This window comes from Ceratotherium simum, chromosome 4, assembly GCF_057802395.1.
Source record: "Ceratotherium simum simum isolate JZ-2026a chromosome 4, ASM5780239v1, whole genome shotgun sequence".
Lineage (NCBI taxonomy): Eukaryota > Metazoa > Chordata > Mammalia > Perissodactyla > Rhinocerotidae > Ceratotherium > Ceratotherium simum.
This window is the reverse complement of record NC_141903.1, coordinates 39,556,485-39,572,597: the sequence shown is the minus strand read 5'-3', so window position 1 is coordinate 39,572,597 and position 16,113 is coordinate 39,556,485. Positions and strand designations below refer to the sequence as shown.

At 43.3% G+C, this 16,113-nt stretch overlaps 1 protein-coding gene and 1 pseudogene across 1 annotated transcript; one reads left to right on the top strand and one right to left on the bottom strand.

Moving 5' to 3' along the window:
• Nucleotides 1–3,840: 3,840 nt before the first annotated feature.
• Nucleotides 3,841–6,825, bottom strand: IL9 (interleukin 9). The gene is made up of 5 exons (XM_004420172.1): nt 6,712–6,825; nt 6,560–6,595; nt 6,442–6,474; nt 5,121–5,252; nt 3,841–3,951 (listed from the first exon to the last, which is right to left on the bottom strand). Exons 1-5 carry the CDS (start codon nt 6,823–6,825, stop codon nt 3,841–3,843), a joined length of 426 nt encoding a protein of 141 aa, XP_004420229.1.
• Nucleotides 6,826–7,821: 996 nt separating this feature from the next.
• On the top strand, nt 7,822–14,436 carry LOC101388457 (small ribosomal subunit protein uS2 pseudogene; annotated as a pseudogene).
• Nucleotides 14,437–16,113: the final 1,677 nt, after the last annotated feature.

Here is a 16,113-nt window from a genome sequence, read left to right as displayed (position 1 = left end):
CTGGAAACCACATTGTGTAATGTGACACAGCTCTGTGTCTGGGGCCCAGCATTCAGAAAACCCAGACAGAGGAAAGAAGAGAAGGCCCTTCTGCTGCAACCTGGAACACCACGTGGTGGGCCAGCCAGGGGGTTACAGATATCTCTGTCTCTCCTGGAGATGCCCAGCATGGCCCCAGATAAGCCCTTGGGAGAGAGTGCCCGCCTTCTGTAAGTGGGGCCAGAGCTGGAGAAATGCTCACTTATCCATTATCGCAATCTGATACAGTAAAATCCAAACAGCTCTGAAAGCCCAAGATTTGTTGAAACTCATTTGGCTGCCAAACCTAACTACGTTGTGTGACTACTCATGTGTTTTTCTGCAGAATATTGATGTGTTCAATTATGGAATCCTGCCCCAGGCCCTGCTATGAATGTTAGGTACTATATGGCACATGAACTGTGTATTCCCTTTCCGAAAGGCTAAACGGTGTGAATTCTGAAAACTATCTAGCTCGATTTTGGATAAGGGAGTGCGGATCTGTATAACTGTGCATCTATTTTACCCTAGGGCTCTAGTCAGAGGAAACACAACACACACACCTGACATACGCAGAATAAGAAAAGAGCAGAGAGGAAAGAGCACAGGGCTTGGAATCAGAGACAGCTAGGGCTGGACCTCTGCTCTCACTCTCACTAACTATGGGATCTTGAGAGAGTCAGTTAACCTTTCCGAGCCTTAATTTCCTTATTTGTACGACAGAAATAATAATATGTACCTACCTCTCGCAGTTTATTAGGGGATTAAATGAGATAATGCATGCTTCTTAGTACGTACAGAGTAAGTACTTAGTAATTATATGATTAATATTAATACATAAAAATAAATGTATTAGTATTTAATAGACCTTTTTCTCAGGACCCTGTCCATGGTAATCCAGAGAGCAGCCAGGGAGCCAGGCGAGACAGCCAGACCTGGTGCAGGAGCAGGACCCCAGTGCTGGGAGCCCTGTGCATGAAGAGGGAGGGCACTGAAGACGCTTAGTGTTCAGACTTGGAGTCTGGAGGAAGAAATCATATAGGACATGCTGGGAGATACTAATAAAAGCAATAATAGTTGGAACACAAATTCTCATACCCACTGTTATGGGAGATTCTTAGAAAACCTCCTTGATAGAACCCATGCCCCATCTCACCACCCACCACTGCCACATAATGTTTTTCACTTCTCTTGGGAAGCAGATGGGTCAGCAGACTGTGACTATTGTCTATTTGTCTCAAAGTCTATGTCCCCTGAAAAATGCTTGATGGCCTTCAGCACTGAGGAAGGACAAAGGTTAAACCAGTGGTCCTCTTCTGAAAGCCTTTTGACTTAGAAATCCAACTTGTTCTTGGATATATGTGTCACTATAAATTAATCACTGAGAAATTTGTCTCTTTCTGTCCAAACTAAGACTTAAAAAATTATAACTGGATGTCCCCATGGACCCAGAATTTCTGAACCCAAGAAGATAATAAAACACTCCCCTGACTTGGGACCTCTTTGCTAAAACTCCTGCTCCACCTCCCCTATGCAGGAGGAACTTGTCTGCAGATGGAGGGTGAAACCTGTGCCCATCCCCACCGCTATAGGAGCTGCACAACTCCAGGAACGGGGCCACTTGATCATCAGAGAATCTCACCTATGGCCAAGGGCTATTTGTAGTGCAAGTCACATTGGATATTACTTGACATCGTAACTGATAGAAGATAAAAGCCAAGCAAATCTCTTTGATGAACTCTGTCTCTTGGTGCTCTGAACTTTGCATATTATTGTGATCAAAAGGATGGTCTAGCCTAATAGGGAGGTGAAGCAATTCCAATCTTACCAGTACCTAGAAAAATACTCCACATGGTAGATTCCTCTAAGTTCTTCACAAGCCTCTGAGCCTTCAGGTAGTGGGAGAGAGGGCCATTCTGATGATCAGACCAACCCCAAGTGCCTCCACCCCACCCATCACACAGAGCCAGGGAGGCCAAGCAGGATGGTTGCTGGCAGGCTGCCCCCACCCAAGTGGCCAGGTCATATGAATCCCGGGCTTGGGGCCTACCTGGAGGTGTTTGAAGGGACCTCACCTTTCTGAGCACATGTAGTACGTCCGGGTACCATCCCTTGTCCAGGCGAGCACATTCCTGACCTACCTACCACTTCATACTTTGCTTTTGCATCTCAAAGGCTTTTCATCCATTCAGTCAATATTTAGGGAGCACTTACTCTGGTATAGGAACACTATAGGCTCAGGACAGGCATTTAGGATACAACAGTGAGAAAAACAAAGTTCTCTGCCCTCGGGAGCTGGCATTTGAGTAGGGAGAGACAGACAGTAAACAACAAACATGATGAATTAATAAACGGGAGAGCATCTTAGAAGATGGTAAGTACTGTGGAACAGAAGCCAGGATCAGGAGTACTGGGGGTGGGGGAAGGTTGAGTATTTAGGTGAGATGGAGAGTTTATTAGTCACGATTCTCCAGAGAAACAATCAATAGGATGGATGGATAGATAGATGATAGATAGGTAGGTAGGTAGGTAGGTAGGTAGATATATAGATAGATAGATAGATAAATAGATAGATAGATAGATAGATAGACAGACAGATAGATTTACTATAAGGAATTGGCTCATGTAATTACGGAGGCTGAGAAGTCCCACAATCTGCTGTCTACAAACTGGAGACCCAGGAAAGCCTGTGGTATAGTTCTAACTCAAGTCCAAAAGCCTGATAACCAGGGGAGCTGATGGTGTAAGAGTGAGTCTGAGTGTAGGAGAAGACCCATGTCCCATCTCGAGCTGTCAGGCAGAGAGCCAGTTCTTCTTCCTGTGCCTTTTTGTTCCATTCAGGCCCTCAGTGGATTGAGTGAGGAACACCCACACGGGGGAGGGCATCTGCTTCACTCAGTCTACCGATTCAAATACGAATCTCGCCCAGAAACATCCTCCAGACACACCCAGAAATAATGTTTAGTCAAATATCTGGGCACCCTGGGGCCTGGTCAAGTTGATGCATAAATTTAGCCATCACGGATAGCGACAGCCGCACTGTGCCAACCAGACCATCTAGTTCAAGGGTCCCTCAGGTATACCTACCACAAGGCTATGCACCCCAGCCAGGCACTGCCCCTGGCACATGGTGGTCACTAGCTGAAGGTCTTTCAGGTGAATAGATGACTGTATCCATCTCAGGGGTTCCCTGCTTTATGCTCTGACGCAAAGAGTCTTCTCTGTGACCTTCTCCTACTTCAGCCTCAAGCACTTACCTCTACTTCATACGAACACGCCCACATTCTTGAGCAGTCTCCCACCTCCTGGACTTACTAAATTGTTACCTTCTCCCATTTCAGGTACAGAGTTGGTTTCTCAGGACCCCAAATGCCTTGGCAGTGCCCTGTCCCCCCCCACTCAGCACCCAGAGACAGGGTACCTCAGGCGTGCCCTTAGCCTCCCATAGTAGCAACCCTCAGGCTGTCCTCACATACACCCTTCATAACTGCACCCCTATAGCCCCAGGCACAGCTTGTGAGGCTTCCAGTCAGCATTCAGGATAACGTCTTATTATTAGTACAGGAGTATTTGGCCTGTTCAGCCCATTGACAGAGTTTGTAGCTTTCTTCGTTTTGAGCGGGAAGGAGCAAATAAGCATCTAGAGACCAGATTGTGTCCTTTTTTTTTTCATATATATTTATTCCAAAATAAAGACATAAAATTTTAAACAAATTATTACAACTGATTTTTATGTAGCGTGGCTTACTCCATTTTTTAATTGTAACAACTTAAAGAAGAGGCTTTTTAAATTCAATAAATAGAATAAATAATATTTCATCTTCATACTCTGCCTCTCATCTTTTCTTTCTGGAAAATTTCCAGGAGACTCTTCAGAAATGTCACTGTGTTGCCTGCTGTGGCTTGGTTGCATGGCTGTTCACAGGTAAAAAACTGTGAGGATAAAAGTTGACAGAGTGACTAAAACAGTATGGAACACAGCAGCCCCAGAATTCGCCCTACCCAGAGCCCAGGGAGGGTGGGGGGTGGGCACTGGGGAGTGGGTTATGCAGGCAGCAGGGGGCTTGAGGCATAGAGCAAGTGGACAGGGAGGTCTTGGGCTAGCATTTTGTGTGGACAGTGTAGGTGGTTGTCTTTGTGGTAGGATTTCAGGGTTCTGCCACACACACCCACACCCACCCACCCACACACACACACACAGACATCTATCAGATGGTCCTAAATCTCCTCATTAGAGGAAGCCTTTTCTTGGGACTCTTTAAAGCTTAAAAATTTTATTATCTTTTTTGGTTGTCCTTCCAAGGTGATTTTATAGTACAATGGCTAAGAAAGGGACTTTGGAGCCATACAGACCAGAGTTCAAATCTCAATTCTGCCACTTATTAAATATGTAGCTTTAGGCTAGTTAGTTAACCTCGCTGAGCCTCAGTTTCCTCCTCTACAAAGTGATAAATCTAACAATAATCCTTATGGTAGGTGTTCAATGAAGCAGGATATGCTAAGCACTTGGAACCACATGCTGTGGATGGTAGAAATACACGCAGTTAAGAGCTGAGTGAAGGGCTCGCAGCTTCCTGTGGTCTCCTCTGGAGATGTGAATGCCCAAAGACTTCACCCCCTTCCCTTTTCTCCAAGGACTAGGGTATATGCTGATGGGCATTTAGGGCAAATGGCAAACTTCCGCCTGGATCTGGGTGTATTTTCCATTAAACCCCTGCTTAGCCATTCAAAAAAAGTCTTACAACATCCACTCAGTTAGCCAATTAAATCTCTAGGATGACTTAGTATTGTGTGGGCTGTAGCCCTGATTCTCTAGATTTTAGCTTCTAACTACAATCAGGATGGATTCTTCCGTTATTCAATAGATGGAGAGAAGTAAATGGCAACATACATCTAAGTGTTTTTTAAAACTAGGGGGCAAAATGGGCTTTTGGGGCAGATCTCACTTTAATTCCGTTGTTCTGATTAAAATTCTTAGATGTCTCTTATCAACCTTGAACTACCCATTCCAACTTTATCATTCTTTCTCATTCAGCGAGTTGGCGTTGACATTCACATAAAAATAACTAACCAGAGCATATCACAGATAAAAATAAACTCACTTGACACTTGTTGTTCTTTAGGGCTGCAACTGTTTTTTTCACCCGATGGAAAATCAGGGAGAATCTTGTTTTCACTGTGGTGTTGGTCATCTGTGACAAACCCTCCTGGAAGCATGCTGCAGTGCAGTTGCCCTGGTAAATAATAAAGATTTATGAAAAGAAACACTCAGAGACAGCTTTGAGAAGAAATCACAAAGAGAATGCTTTTAGAGACTATTTTAATTTAACCAGTGTAAACTAAACTTGCATTATTTTTAGAGAGGCCCCTTGCCAGTGTAGGAAATGATCTTCCCTATTTCAAGGTGAGGCCATTTTTCCACAGTGACACTCCCTGGAGATTTCCACTATGTTCCATCAGGGAACCTGAGGACTGTGGGCCTGGAAAACAGCCAGTCCTGAGTCTCCTTTTCAAACGATGCTCCCCTGTTCCAAGTCTCATAATAGTGAGTTTGGAAGTACAGAGCAAGGAAAAGGCTTTTCACACCAGCCTGATGAGATGTGCCAATTGAATACAGCTAGTGTTTTAACAGTAGCTAAAATCATGGAACAGAAATTGAAGGGCTGGGCTGGGCTGGGCTATAAATGCGTGGATCCTCCTCAGAAGGCGCCCCATCCTGTTCTCATCTAATGGATGGACCATGACGGGTGTGATGTCTGACCTCAGCAGGGGCGAGCAGCACCGATTCTCCCAGGCCTTGCTGTGAGAGAGTGAAGTGAGGCTCAGCACCTTGGATCCGTTCTTCCTCCTCACCTCAACCAGGAAACTCCTGCCGCACTTCCTCTCTGCCACAGTGGGCAATGACGCCCTCCACCCACACCCTCAGACACCCTCTCCTCCTGGAGGGCAGCACGCAAACCATGCAAGAGCCACCCTAAACCAGCTATATAGAAGGCACGAAGGGAAGGAGGGAGGGAGAAAGAAGGCACAGCACATAGTTTATGCCAGAAGAAGGATAGAGAGTTGTCATTTTATGTGCATTGTTTTGCAGCCCTGGAGTTACCGGCAAATGTATTAGAAAGCAATGTGATAGGAGCTGTATCATTTGCTGTATCTCAGTTCCAGTTTGATTTAATAGTGCACATGGCCACTATCTAAAAACACATTCAAGATTCTTTTCCAAATATTGAAAAGTGTTTACTTCTCAAGGAACATAAAGCTGACTAAACAATTTCAAGAGCCTGGTTTCAAAAGGAAATGCTAATCTGTAACAATGGCAATTAAGTAACACTTTCTTATTTAAAATATCAAATAGAGCAATTTATTTTTACTTACATACTTTTAAAAAACAAGATCAAGATTATGTTATTTCACTCTACTTACGGAAGGAATGGGCAGACACAAACAATCAGTCACCTGCAAAAGAGGAATTTCAGAGTGAAGATTCCAGATGTGAAAATTAAAATTAGTTTGGAAAGTTCTTAAAAGAGCATTTACTCACATTGGTGCTGCAGCTGCATTTTGAAGGTGGATGTTCCTAAGGTAAGGAGAGAGACAAGAACCCATAATATGTGGTATGTTTTTCATCCTCTTATCTTTCCATTACACTTCCAGTAGCTGCCTTTCCTGCAGGCACCCTCCACAACAGCTTACCTGCAGGTTGTTGATGAGGTGCTTGACATCCATGATCCCTGTCAAGGTTGAACACCCCTGGCCGGCCACGGAGCAGAGGAGTAGGGCAGAGGCAAGGACCACGGCAAGGAGCATCTTGACACGGGGCTGGGACTCGGCCTGGGGGTGCCTCAGATGGAGTCGTATTTAAAGCCCCCTTGCAAACATGGAAAAACCCTGACATCAAACTGATACCAAGTGCCCACTTTTTCTCTGTAATGTTGGGCCACTTGACATTGAAAAAAATATATACATATCAAACTGAGTCACTTGGCAAAGACTATGTAACATCGTGCCAGGAAACATCATTCCTCAGAAAAGATGCTTTTCAAAAAGTTGGGTACTGAGATGCTGCAGGAAAAGTTAAAGATCTTAAAACCAAATTTTTTTTTTAAGACAGAGATTCTGGTTGTGTGAGTTAGAATACTTTCCATGAAAGCCCAGGGCTGTATTTTCCCTTTTTTACTTTATGGGAAATGCTGACATAATAGCCAGTCACAGGTGTTCTAATGAAGAAGGGGATGGAGTCGGGGGTGGTGAGGATGGCGGGGAGAGGGCCCGGGGATGAGACATAGTACAGTTTCCTGAGCTGTTCTGTCTGTCAGGGTTTTTGCAACCTCAGTGTTTGCCAGCTCAGTCAGTCATTGCAACCTCAGTCTTACTATACTTTATTTCCAAATCTTAACAAAGTCTTTCATGCCTGGGCCAGATTCTCTGCCTCACATAAACGCATCTTTGCGCAAGTATTCCTTTGGACAGGTATCTGAAGGAGGAACTCTTCAACTGTAAGCTCAAGAATGCAGCAACAGTGCCTGTTAACAACGGCCTCAAGGATTCCTTAATATTTTAAGAAACTTACATAGGACTGTGCAACATCAAGTAAAAACTCAGTGCTTGAAATAGGATAATAGCTAACATTTATTGGGCACTTACTACATACCAGTTGCAATTCTAAGCACTTTATGGGAATTAAGCCATGTGATATGTACAGCCACCAAATGAGATAGGTACTAATATGTCATGCCCATTTTTACTTTTTAAAACTGTCTGTATCTTAGCTTCTTGGCCCTTTGATGGGTCTGTCTTATCACTATGAGCCAGAAAGCAGTCTCATGTAGCCCTCTGAGGTAAGTACTGTGATTATCCTCATTATTTTATAGATGTGGAAACTGAGGCACGGAGAGGCAAGTAATTTGCCTAAAGCCACACAGCCGGAATCAACAAAATTTGTGTTCAAGCCCAGAAGTCTGGCTCCTGAGTCCAGCTCTTACTCTTCCTGCTCTCCTATTTCTCTGTGTGTCTTTTGTCTGCCTCTCCTACCAGGATATTCACCCTGGGAGCCTTGTGGGTCTAGTTTACCCCTATATCCTCAACGCTTGGGGAATAGCGAGCTATCACTAAATGCATGTTGAATTAAAACATTAATTTGAAAAGAAGTCTTTGAAATAGTAACAAAGGTGTACATAAACTGAGATTTTATAAGGTTTCAAATCTAGTTTCTAGGGTACATATTTGGAGGTATGTGCACTTAAGAAAGTATATCTTCTCCACGCTAGAGACTGAAAAGGTGGGGGCTTCTTTTGCTTAGCACTTTGAGCCATAGTAGCCAACGGGGACAAACCGGTAAGATTTTCTCACCACTACTGGAGGAGTGTGTGGCAATGTTGTTTTTCTTATTACATGCTGTTCCTTAGGAGTGATGATGGATCATCACCGTTTGGCTGCACTAAGGGGAAGGGGAGTATCTTGGTCACAAACCAGGTAAAAAGGAGATAGCTTTTTGCTAATTTTCCCAAATCCTCCCGCAGTTCTGACCTCCATGCCTGTCCTCTGCAGGCACTAAGGAGAAAGCTCAAAGGCCTCCCAGCCTATGGCAAGCACTTTTATTACAGAGTCCAGTCTCTATGCCCTTTTCTTGCTGATAGAACCTTAATTGGTTCAGGGTGGCAATATGCCCAGCCAAACACCCGCTTTTTCAGCCCCTCTTGCTGCCACAGATGGCCATTGACATGTTCTGACCAACGCAATGTCTGTAGAATTCTTTTGCTTTCCTGGTAATAGGAGACAGAAGTAGCTGAAACCTGCCCTTACCCCTCATTTCAATTTGGGCATGGATGTGATGGCAGGAGCTTCAGTAGCAATCTTATAACTATGAAGGAATGGAGAAGAGAATGCGGCAAAAGCAACACTAACACTTTGCATAAATAGAAAATAATCATAAAAATAATAAAAATAAAACCGTGAAAGCAAGAACGGAAAGTAACAATAAGAATACAATAGTGGTACTAAATTCTAGCTAGCTATTACTGCCTACTGAAGACTCTGAACCTTAAAGCTCTGTAAAAATGGAAATTAGCGTGTGCTGGAGAGATGTGAAAGATATGCTAGCATCAGATTGAAATTTTTTCCCTGACGTCATTGGAGACTTAAAAGAGACTTGAAAAGTTAATCATCTTCTCACTACGTGAATCAATATTATTTAATGTTGTGTGAACAGTGGAAATCATTTCATATACCATCAGCTATGCCTCTCCAACTGAACGAAACACTACATCACCCCTCTTATGGTACAGAGGGGGCTATACCCAGAAATAGAATGGACATATGACCAAGTCATATCTCTAGTTACTAGTGGGGGATAGTACAGTGTAGTAGTGAAGACTGGTGACCCTGGAGTCAGACTGCCTGGGTTCAAATCTTGCTGCTAACCCTTGTTAGCCACATGGCCTTGGGCAGGTTGCTTAACCTCTCCAAGCTTCCATTTCCCAACTGTAAAACAAGGATGAGGACGTGGAGAGTGGGGATGGGGATGGGGTTGTTGTATAAGACCTACCTCAGAGGATTCTTGTAAAGGTGAAAAGAAACATTTACTCAGAGCTTTAGGAGCCTCAGTTTGAAGTATGTCAGGGCAATGTCAACTAGTTGAGGAGTCAACAAACTCTAACCTACTTGGCCAGATCCAGTGTCAGGCCTGCAAGCTAAGTATAGTTTTTGACCTTTTTGAAGGGTTGTTAAAAAATAATTAACAAAGAAAAGTGTGTGACAGAGACTGTATGTAACCTGTAAACCCTAAAATATTTACCATCTGGCCCTTTACAGAAAAAGTTTGCCACCCTTGGTGTAGTTCACACACTGCATTTCTCATTTTCAGAAGACATCATCTATTATCTTCCCCTCCTGGGAAGGGTAGAGCTAGGAGTTGGTGGCCCAAGTGTCTCTTCTCCCATTGTCCTTCTGGTTATTCAGCTCAGGCCTCTGTACAGAGGGGAGAGGAGTGGGTACCTGGAATCTTGTGCTGCCAGGTTCTCTGAAGTGCTGGAGGCCCATCATCTCCTGTGGCTATCTGTGGAGTGAGTTTGATGACCCCAAGAGCCAAAGGTCTTCTCTTGGTGTAGCCAGGTACCCACTATCACCCATATCTCAGGTAGGCCCTGGTCTATTAGGAAGAGCCCTACATATCGAAGTCAGAAGAAAAGTGGGCAATCTAACGTTCCTTTCTCCTTGGGCCAAACCCTGGCCTGACCAGCTGGCCTTGGGTCACCCACCCTCCTACCCACCCCCAAGAGCTGGTACAAGGAAAAGTGATCAGTGGACACTGGTGCTCCTTGAGCAGGTTACCTAGCCTTTCCAAGCATCAATGTACCATCAACACTCACCCATACAGGAATCTGGGGCATCACCCAGCTCTACCTCATAGAAGGATTAGAGTGTTCCATTTGGGATGCTTCCTCAGGAATGAGCCACATTTACATGTGGTCTGGTCTGGTCCAGACTCCACTCATGCTCTGCTCTCCCTGTCACTGACCACCCTATAGTCACGCTAGTTTCTTTCTATTTCCAGCCTCCAGGCTTTTGCTCTTGCTAAGCTTTGCCTGGAATATTGTTCTTCAGCTCTTCCATGTACAGCCCATTCTCACTCTTCTGGCCTCAACTCAAATGCCACTTCCTCTGGGAGGCCCTCCCTGACTGCAGCAATCATTGCAATCTGGATTATTCTGTCTTAGCATCTATTCCTCCTAGTGGGGTGTAAGTTCCATGAGAGCCAATACGATGTCTGACTCTTGTTCACCATTGTATTCCCAGGGCATGGTCTATATTACGTGCTCTAGAATTACTGGTTAAACGAATGAATGACGAATAAACCTAATTTTGTAAAAACTTATTAAATTTACATTAATGACCAGTACATGTTCCCAGTGGATCAATACAAACAAAGAGCAGACATAACTTTTTAAAAACCTGAGCCAGGAAACCGTTTGAAGAGTGATTAAGCAATGAAAGAAATCAACCCTCCTGTTCTATAGTCCCTTGAGAATTGGAAGTGCTTCTCAATCTCTTCTCCCCTTCAATTCTCATAGTAACTGCTTGGGGATGGTATGTCAGGTGTGGGAACTCCAGCTCTGTAAAGGATGAAACAGAGAGAGAAAGAGAGAGAGAGAGAGAGAGGTGACCGACCATATTTTACAATTCTTTCTCATCTCCGCAACCACACAGTTATAAAAAAGAAAAGAATTAAGGGTATTTAAATGGTAGTTCTGCAGTTCAAAACACCATCTAAACAGCAGATGTTTATCTAGGCAAAGTCTGCAGCTTTTGAGGTTTAGCTTCTAGGATTTCTTTCACTATCTAAAGGTAAGTACGTAAATGATCTCCTACAGAGGAAATATGCCACGCTCAGAAATTAATTACTCACTTATTTTACAAATCAAGAATTTAGAGAGTGGGATGCTTACCAAGATTTAGCATAGATAACATATTTACAATAAACGACAAAAGATAATACTCAACCATTTATTTTGTCTCAAAGATAAAGTTTGACATTTTTCTTTTGTGATTAAAAACCCATATGTCATGGATTATTTCTCTAGGAATAAAACAAAATGGTTATTTATTCAAGTAAACCACAGTGCAAAATGACACACCCCCAAAAAGGCACTAAATTTCTAAGTAAAACCCATTATGCCTTTTTCTCTAAACAGCCAAGAGATAACTAGTTATGAGAATCCTTACACACTAATTTCTTAATCCAATAGTTATTTCTAGGTCAGTATTTCCCAACCAAGTGTGATGGGGCAAGCCCCACTGAATGTGCTGTCATCCCTATAGGGGCTTCTTCCCCAGGGAGGGTGATTTCTGGCTGGGTATCCTGTACCTCACCCCTTGCACCCCTCCTAAGCAAATTCTGGGTCCCATGGACATGAGGCTTACTGCTCCCATGCATCTTCCAGAGCTCCAAGACCTAGGAGCCATTTCTCTCCACCACCCCCACCCCCTTCTACTCATCCTCACCACTGGTAAATAACAATCCATGCTATCCTTATAAATGGAATTTTACATCCTCCCATCGACACAGCCCATCATTACCTGAAACCTGCCCCTATATTTGTTAGAGACTGTGGGACTCCCTTTGCTGTGGCCAATTTATTAGTGTCCATCTAATTAAGAAAGGATGAGAACTGCTGTTCTGGATCACATTGGGGAAGGCACTAGAATTTGTTGAACCCTTATTACACGCAAAGTAACGTATTAAGCACTTTGTGTATATTATCTGACTCAGCCCTCTCAACAGTCTTTATTATCCTCATTTTATAGATGTGGATATTGAAGCTCTGAGAGGCTGCAAGTCACCTTAGTCACACAGCTGGCAACTTGAACTGGGTTTATCTGACCCCAGAGCCTGTGCTCTTCTCTACTATGCCACATATCAATCCCCATTTCTGCTGACCCAACTATATAGCCTAAATTCTAAGTCCACTTAATACAACCAGAAAATCAAAGTGTGGCTTTGGGGCTGGGAGAGGTAGATCTAGAGATCAGCTGTGTTGGTTTCCTAGGGCTGCCATAACAAAGTACCACAAACTGGGTGACTTAAAGCAGAAGAAATTTATTCTCTCGCAGTTCTGGAGGCCAGAAGTCCGAAATCAAGGTGTTGGCAGGGCTGGAAGCAGCCTGACCACTGCTGAATAAGGTTCCCAGGATAAGGCTGGGAGGTTAGAATGGTAGAGGAGAGCCCTATGTCATCAAGGATGCTTTGGCACAAATCGCAGAAACCCCAGTTAATGCTGGCTTAAACAATGAGGAAATTTACCATCTCACAAAACACTGAATCTGTGGGTGGAGTGGGCCCCAGGTAGGGGGACTAGGACTCGGGCGCTTCTGTCTCTCTATGGGTTGGCTTTGCCCTCGGGGTGCCTCCCCTCATGCCCCAGAGGAGCCAGTATCTCTTGGAAGAGCTCCATAGGTGTAGCTTCCAAGGCTTCTGCATTCAGGGGAGCCCAAGGCTGTGGGTCCCCACGAGGAAGTTATAGTTCATTTAGGGTCTTCCCAGTCCAGATAACTTTGCCAATCAAGCCCAGTTGATATTTTATTTTCATCTGGTTTTCAGAGTAACAGAACTAAAAAATTAATGGAAAGGCCAAATTCTCTTTCAGAAGGAAAAATAGTTGTGTTAACATATTACCTACATTGTCGACCTCCATAAGTGAGTTCATTCTTAATTTTCCCTTTTTTGCGCTTTTTTTTCAAGTTTTGGTCAGAGTTACGCTCTCCTCATCAAGTGCATTAGGACTCTTTCCATCTTTGTCTGTACTTTGGAAGAGTTTAAATAGGATGAGAATTCTCAGTGTTCCCTCACTCCTCCATGGAAAGCATGGAATTTTTCTTGTTCATTTCCACAAACCCAGGGACAAAACAGTGCCCGGGACAGAGCAATCAGAATATTTGCTGTGCTGTCCATGCTACTCAGAGAGGGGTCCATGGCCTTGTTCTGGGTTCCTGTCATAACTTAAAGGGAAACTTTCACAACGTCCGGAGCCCTTGATGTCCTATAAACGAAGGAGGAAGATGTCCTCAAATTCCTTGCAGCAGGAACCCACTAGGTGGCACGCACCTTGACTTCCAAGTGGAACAGTACATTTACGAAAGGAAAAGTGATGGCATCTACATCATAAATCTGAAGAGAATCTGAGAGAAGCTTCTGCCAGCAGCTCATGCCTTTGTTGCCTTTGAAAATCTGGCTGATGTCAGTGTCATATCCTCCATGAAAACCGGCCAGCAGGCTGTGAAGTTTGCTGTTGCCACTGGAGCCACTCCTATTGCTGGCCACTTCACTCCTGGAACCTTCACTAACCGGATCCAGGCAGCCTTCTGGGAGCTGCCGCTTCCAGTGGTTACTTATCCCAGGGCTGACCACCAGCCTCTCAGAGAGGTGTCTTCTGTTAACCTGCCTGCCATCACTCTGTGCAATGCAGATTCTCCTCTGCACCACCTGGCCATTGCCATCCCATGCAACAACAAGGGAGCTCACCCAGTGGGTCTGATGTGCTGGATGCTGGCCTGGGAAGTTCTGCACATGCGTGGCGTCATCTCCCGTGAGCACCCATGGGAGGTCATCCCAGATGTTTACTGCTACAGAGATCTTGAAGAGATTGAAAAGGATGAGCAGGCCGCTGCTGAAAAGGCATTGACCTGAGAGGAACTTTGGGGTGGATGGATTGCTCCAGCTCCCCAATTACTGCTAATTGACCTGAGGTTGCAGACTGGTCTGAAGACGTGCACGTGCCCTCTGCGCCTGTGCAGCAGTTCTCTGCCAAAGACGGGAGTGCTCAGCCTGCCACTGAGTTCCAGTCTGCAGCTAACGGGCAAGAACAACCACGGGGTGGTCTTAAGCGGCTCTTCCACAGACTCTTACACGGAAAACGGAAATAAGGTTGACGGAAAATAAACCGCCAGTTTCTAAAAAAAAAGAAAAAGAATATTTACTGAATGAATTATGTTCTGACAGAACTTGTCCATAAAATCTGAGTCTGATGACTTTTGGAGGTTAATTCTTTGGCATTTTCTATTTTTTCTCTTTTTAGGGCTATATTAGGTTTTCTCCTTTTTAATTTTTTATGTGTATTTTCCTAGAAAATGATCCCAGATTTGTGCTAACAAAGTAGTGATATTGTGCGTTTTACCCACATTTTCTTTTGATAAAGCTCATAAGAAATTTGTATATTTGATTCTTTTTAGAGATTCGTTATGCTTTTATTTATCAATTCTGTGTATGATTTTTCTTACCTTTTAATTTAGCATTTTATGCTTTTGCCTGTATTAATGCCTTCTTCTTACTTGATTTAGATTTATTTTATTGTTCCTCTTCTAGCTCCTTGAGTTGTGTTTGCTTCATAGTACACTAGACAGCAGGCACAGTGCTACAGGTTTTGCTTGCATTATCTCCCTGAATCCTCATAACACTCCATAAGGCTTCGTAAGAAGTCTTTATATTATAGTGGTTATGAGTGCAGCCTGGAGCCAGACAGTCGCTGCCACTTATAACTGTGACCTTGTACAAGTGACTTCTCTGTGCCTTGGTTTCCCCATCTTTAAAATGGGATAATCCTGTAATCTACATCGTAGGGCTGTTGTGGGGGATAAATAAGTCAGTACACATGAAGCCCTTAGAACAGTGCCTGGCACATAATTAGCACCATGGAAGTAGCTGATATTATTATTTAAAGATAAGGAATTAAAGCTTTAAAAAGTAAAGTAACTTGCCTGGAATCACACAGCTATACTAGATAAGGAACCATCTTCTTTTGAACACAGCCTGGGCAGCATCGCATAGATTTTGGGATGGAGTTTGCTCGATCTCATTAATTTCTTAATAGTCTCTAATTTCAATTTTGGTTTCTTCTTTGATGAAGTTCCTATTGTTTTTTCCTCTGTAGGAAACCTTTTTGTTTCTTCCTATCTGCGTGATCTTCATCCTTGAAACTCAGAAATTTCAGCAGGATTCGTTAAGTTGTGGCTATTCTTTTATTCTTCCTGACTAACCCATAGTCCATTTGATCTTAATCCAGTAAAAATCTTTCTCTTTTCTATTAGTTCTTTGACCTACAATCTTTTTTTTTCTCCTTCCATAATTCCTATTCCTTCCTACATAAGTTGAAATCACCAAACTTTTTTTTTATGTCTTTTTTTCCCCTTTAAATTTCTTAATATTTTTAATTCTGATTTCTGGGGGAACTTCCGGATTAGGTCTTTTAATCCCCAATTCAATTATCTGCAGAATCCAATCCGCTTTTTAACTCCTCTGTTGACGTTTTTTTCCATGAATGAATATTTTAATTTTAATATTTTTAAATTTCAATATGCATTCCAAAAACTGTGTTAACAAACTCATGAAGCCAACCTTGTACCATTTTTATAAAAATGAGGAAGAAATAAAATACAAATGACAAAGCCACATAAAATGGCCTTTAAATTTTCCACTAAAATTAAATTAATTAAAAATTCCACTAAAACATTCATTTCCACTAAGTTTCGTCTACCTTGGATACAGCCATCCAACTTCTCTTTCTCCAAAATCTGATGCCCACTGCCAGCCTCTACAACCAGTTT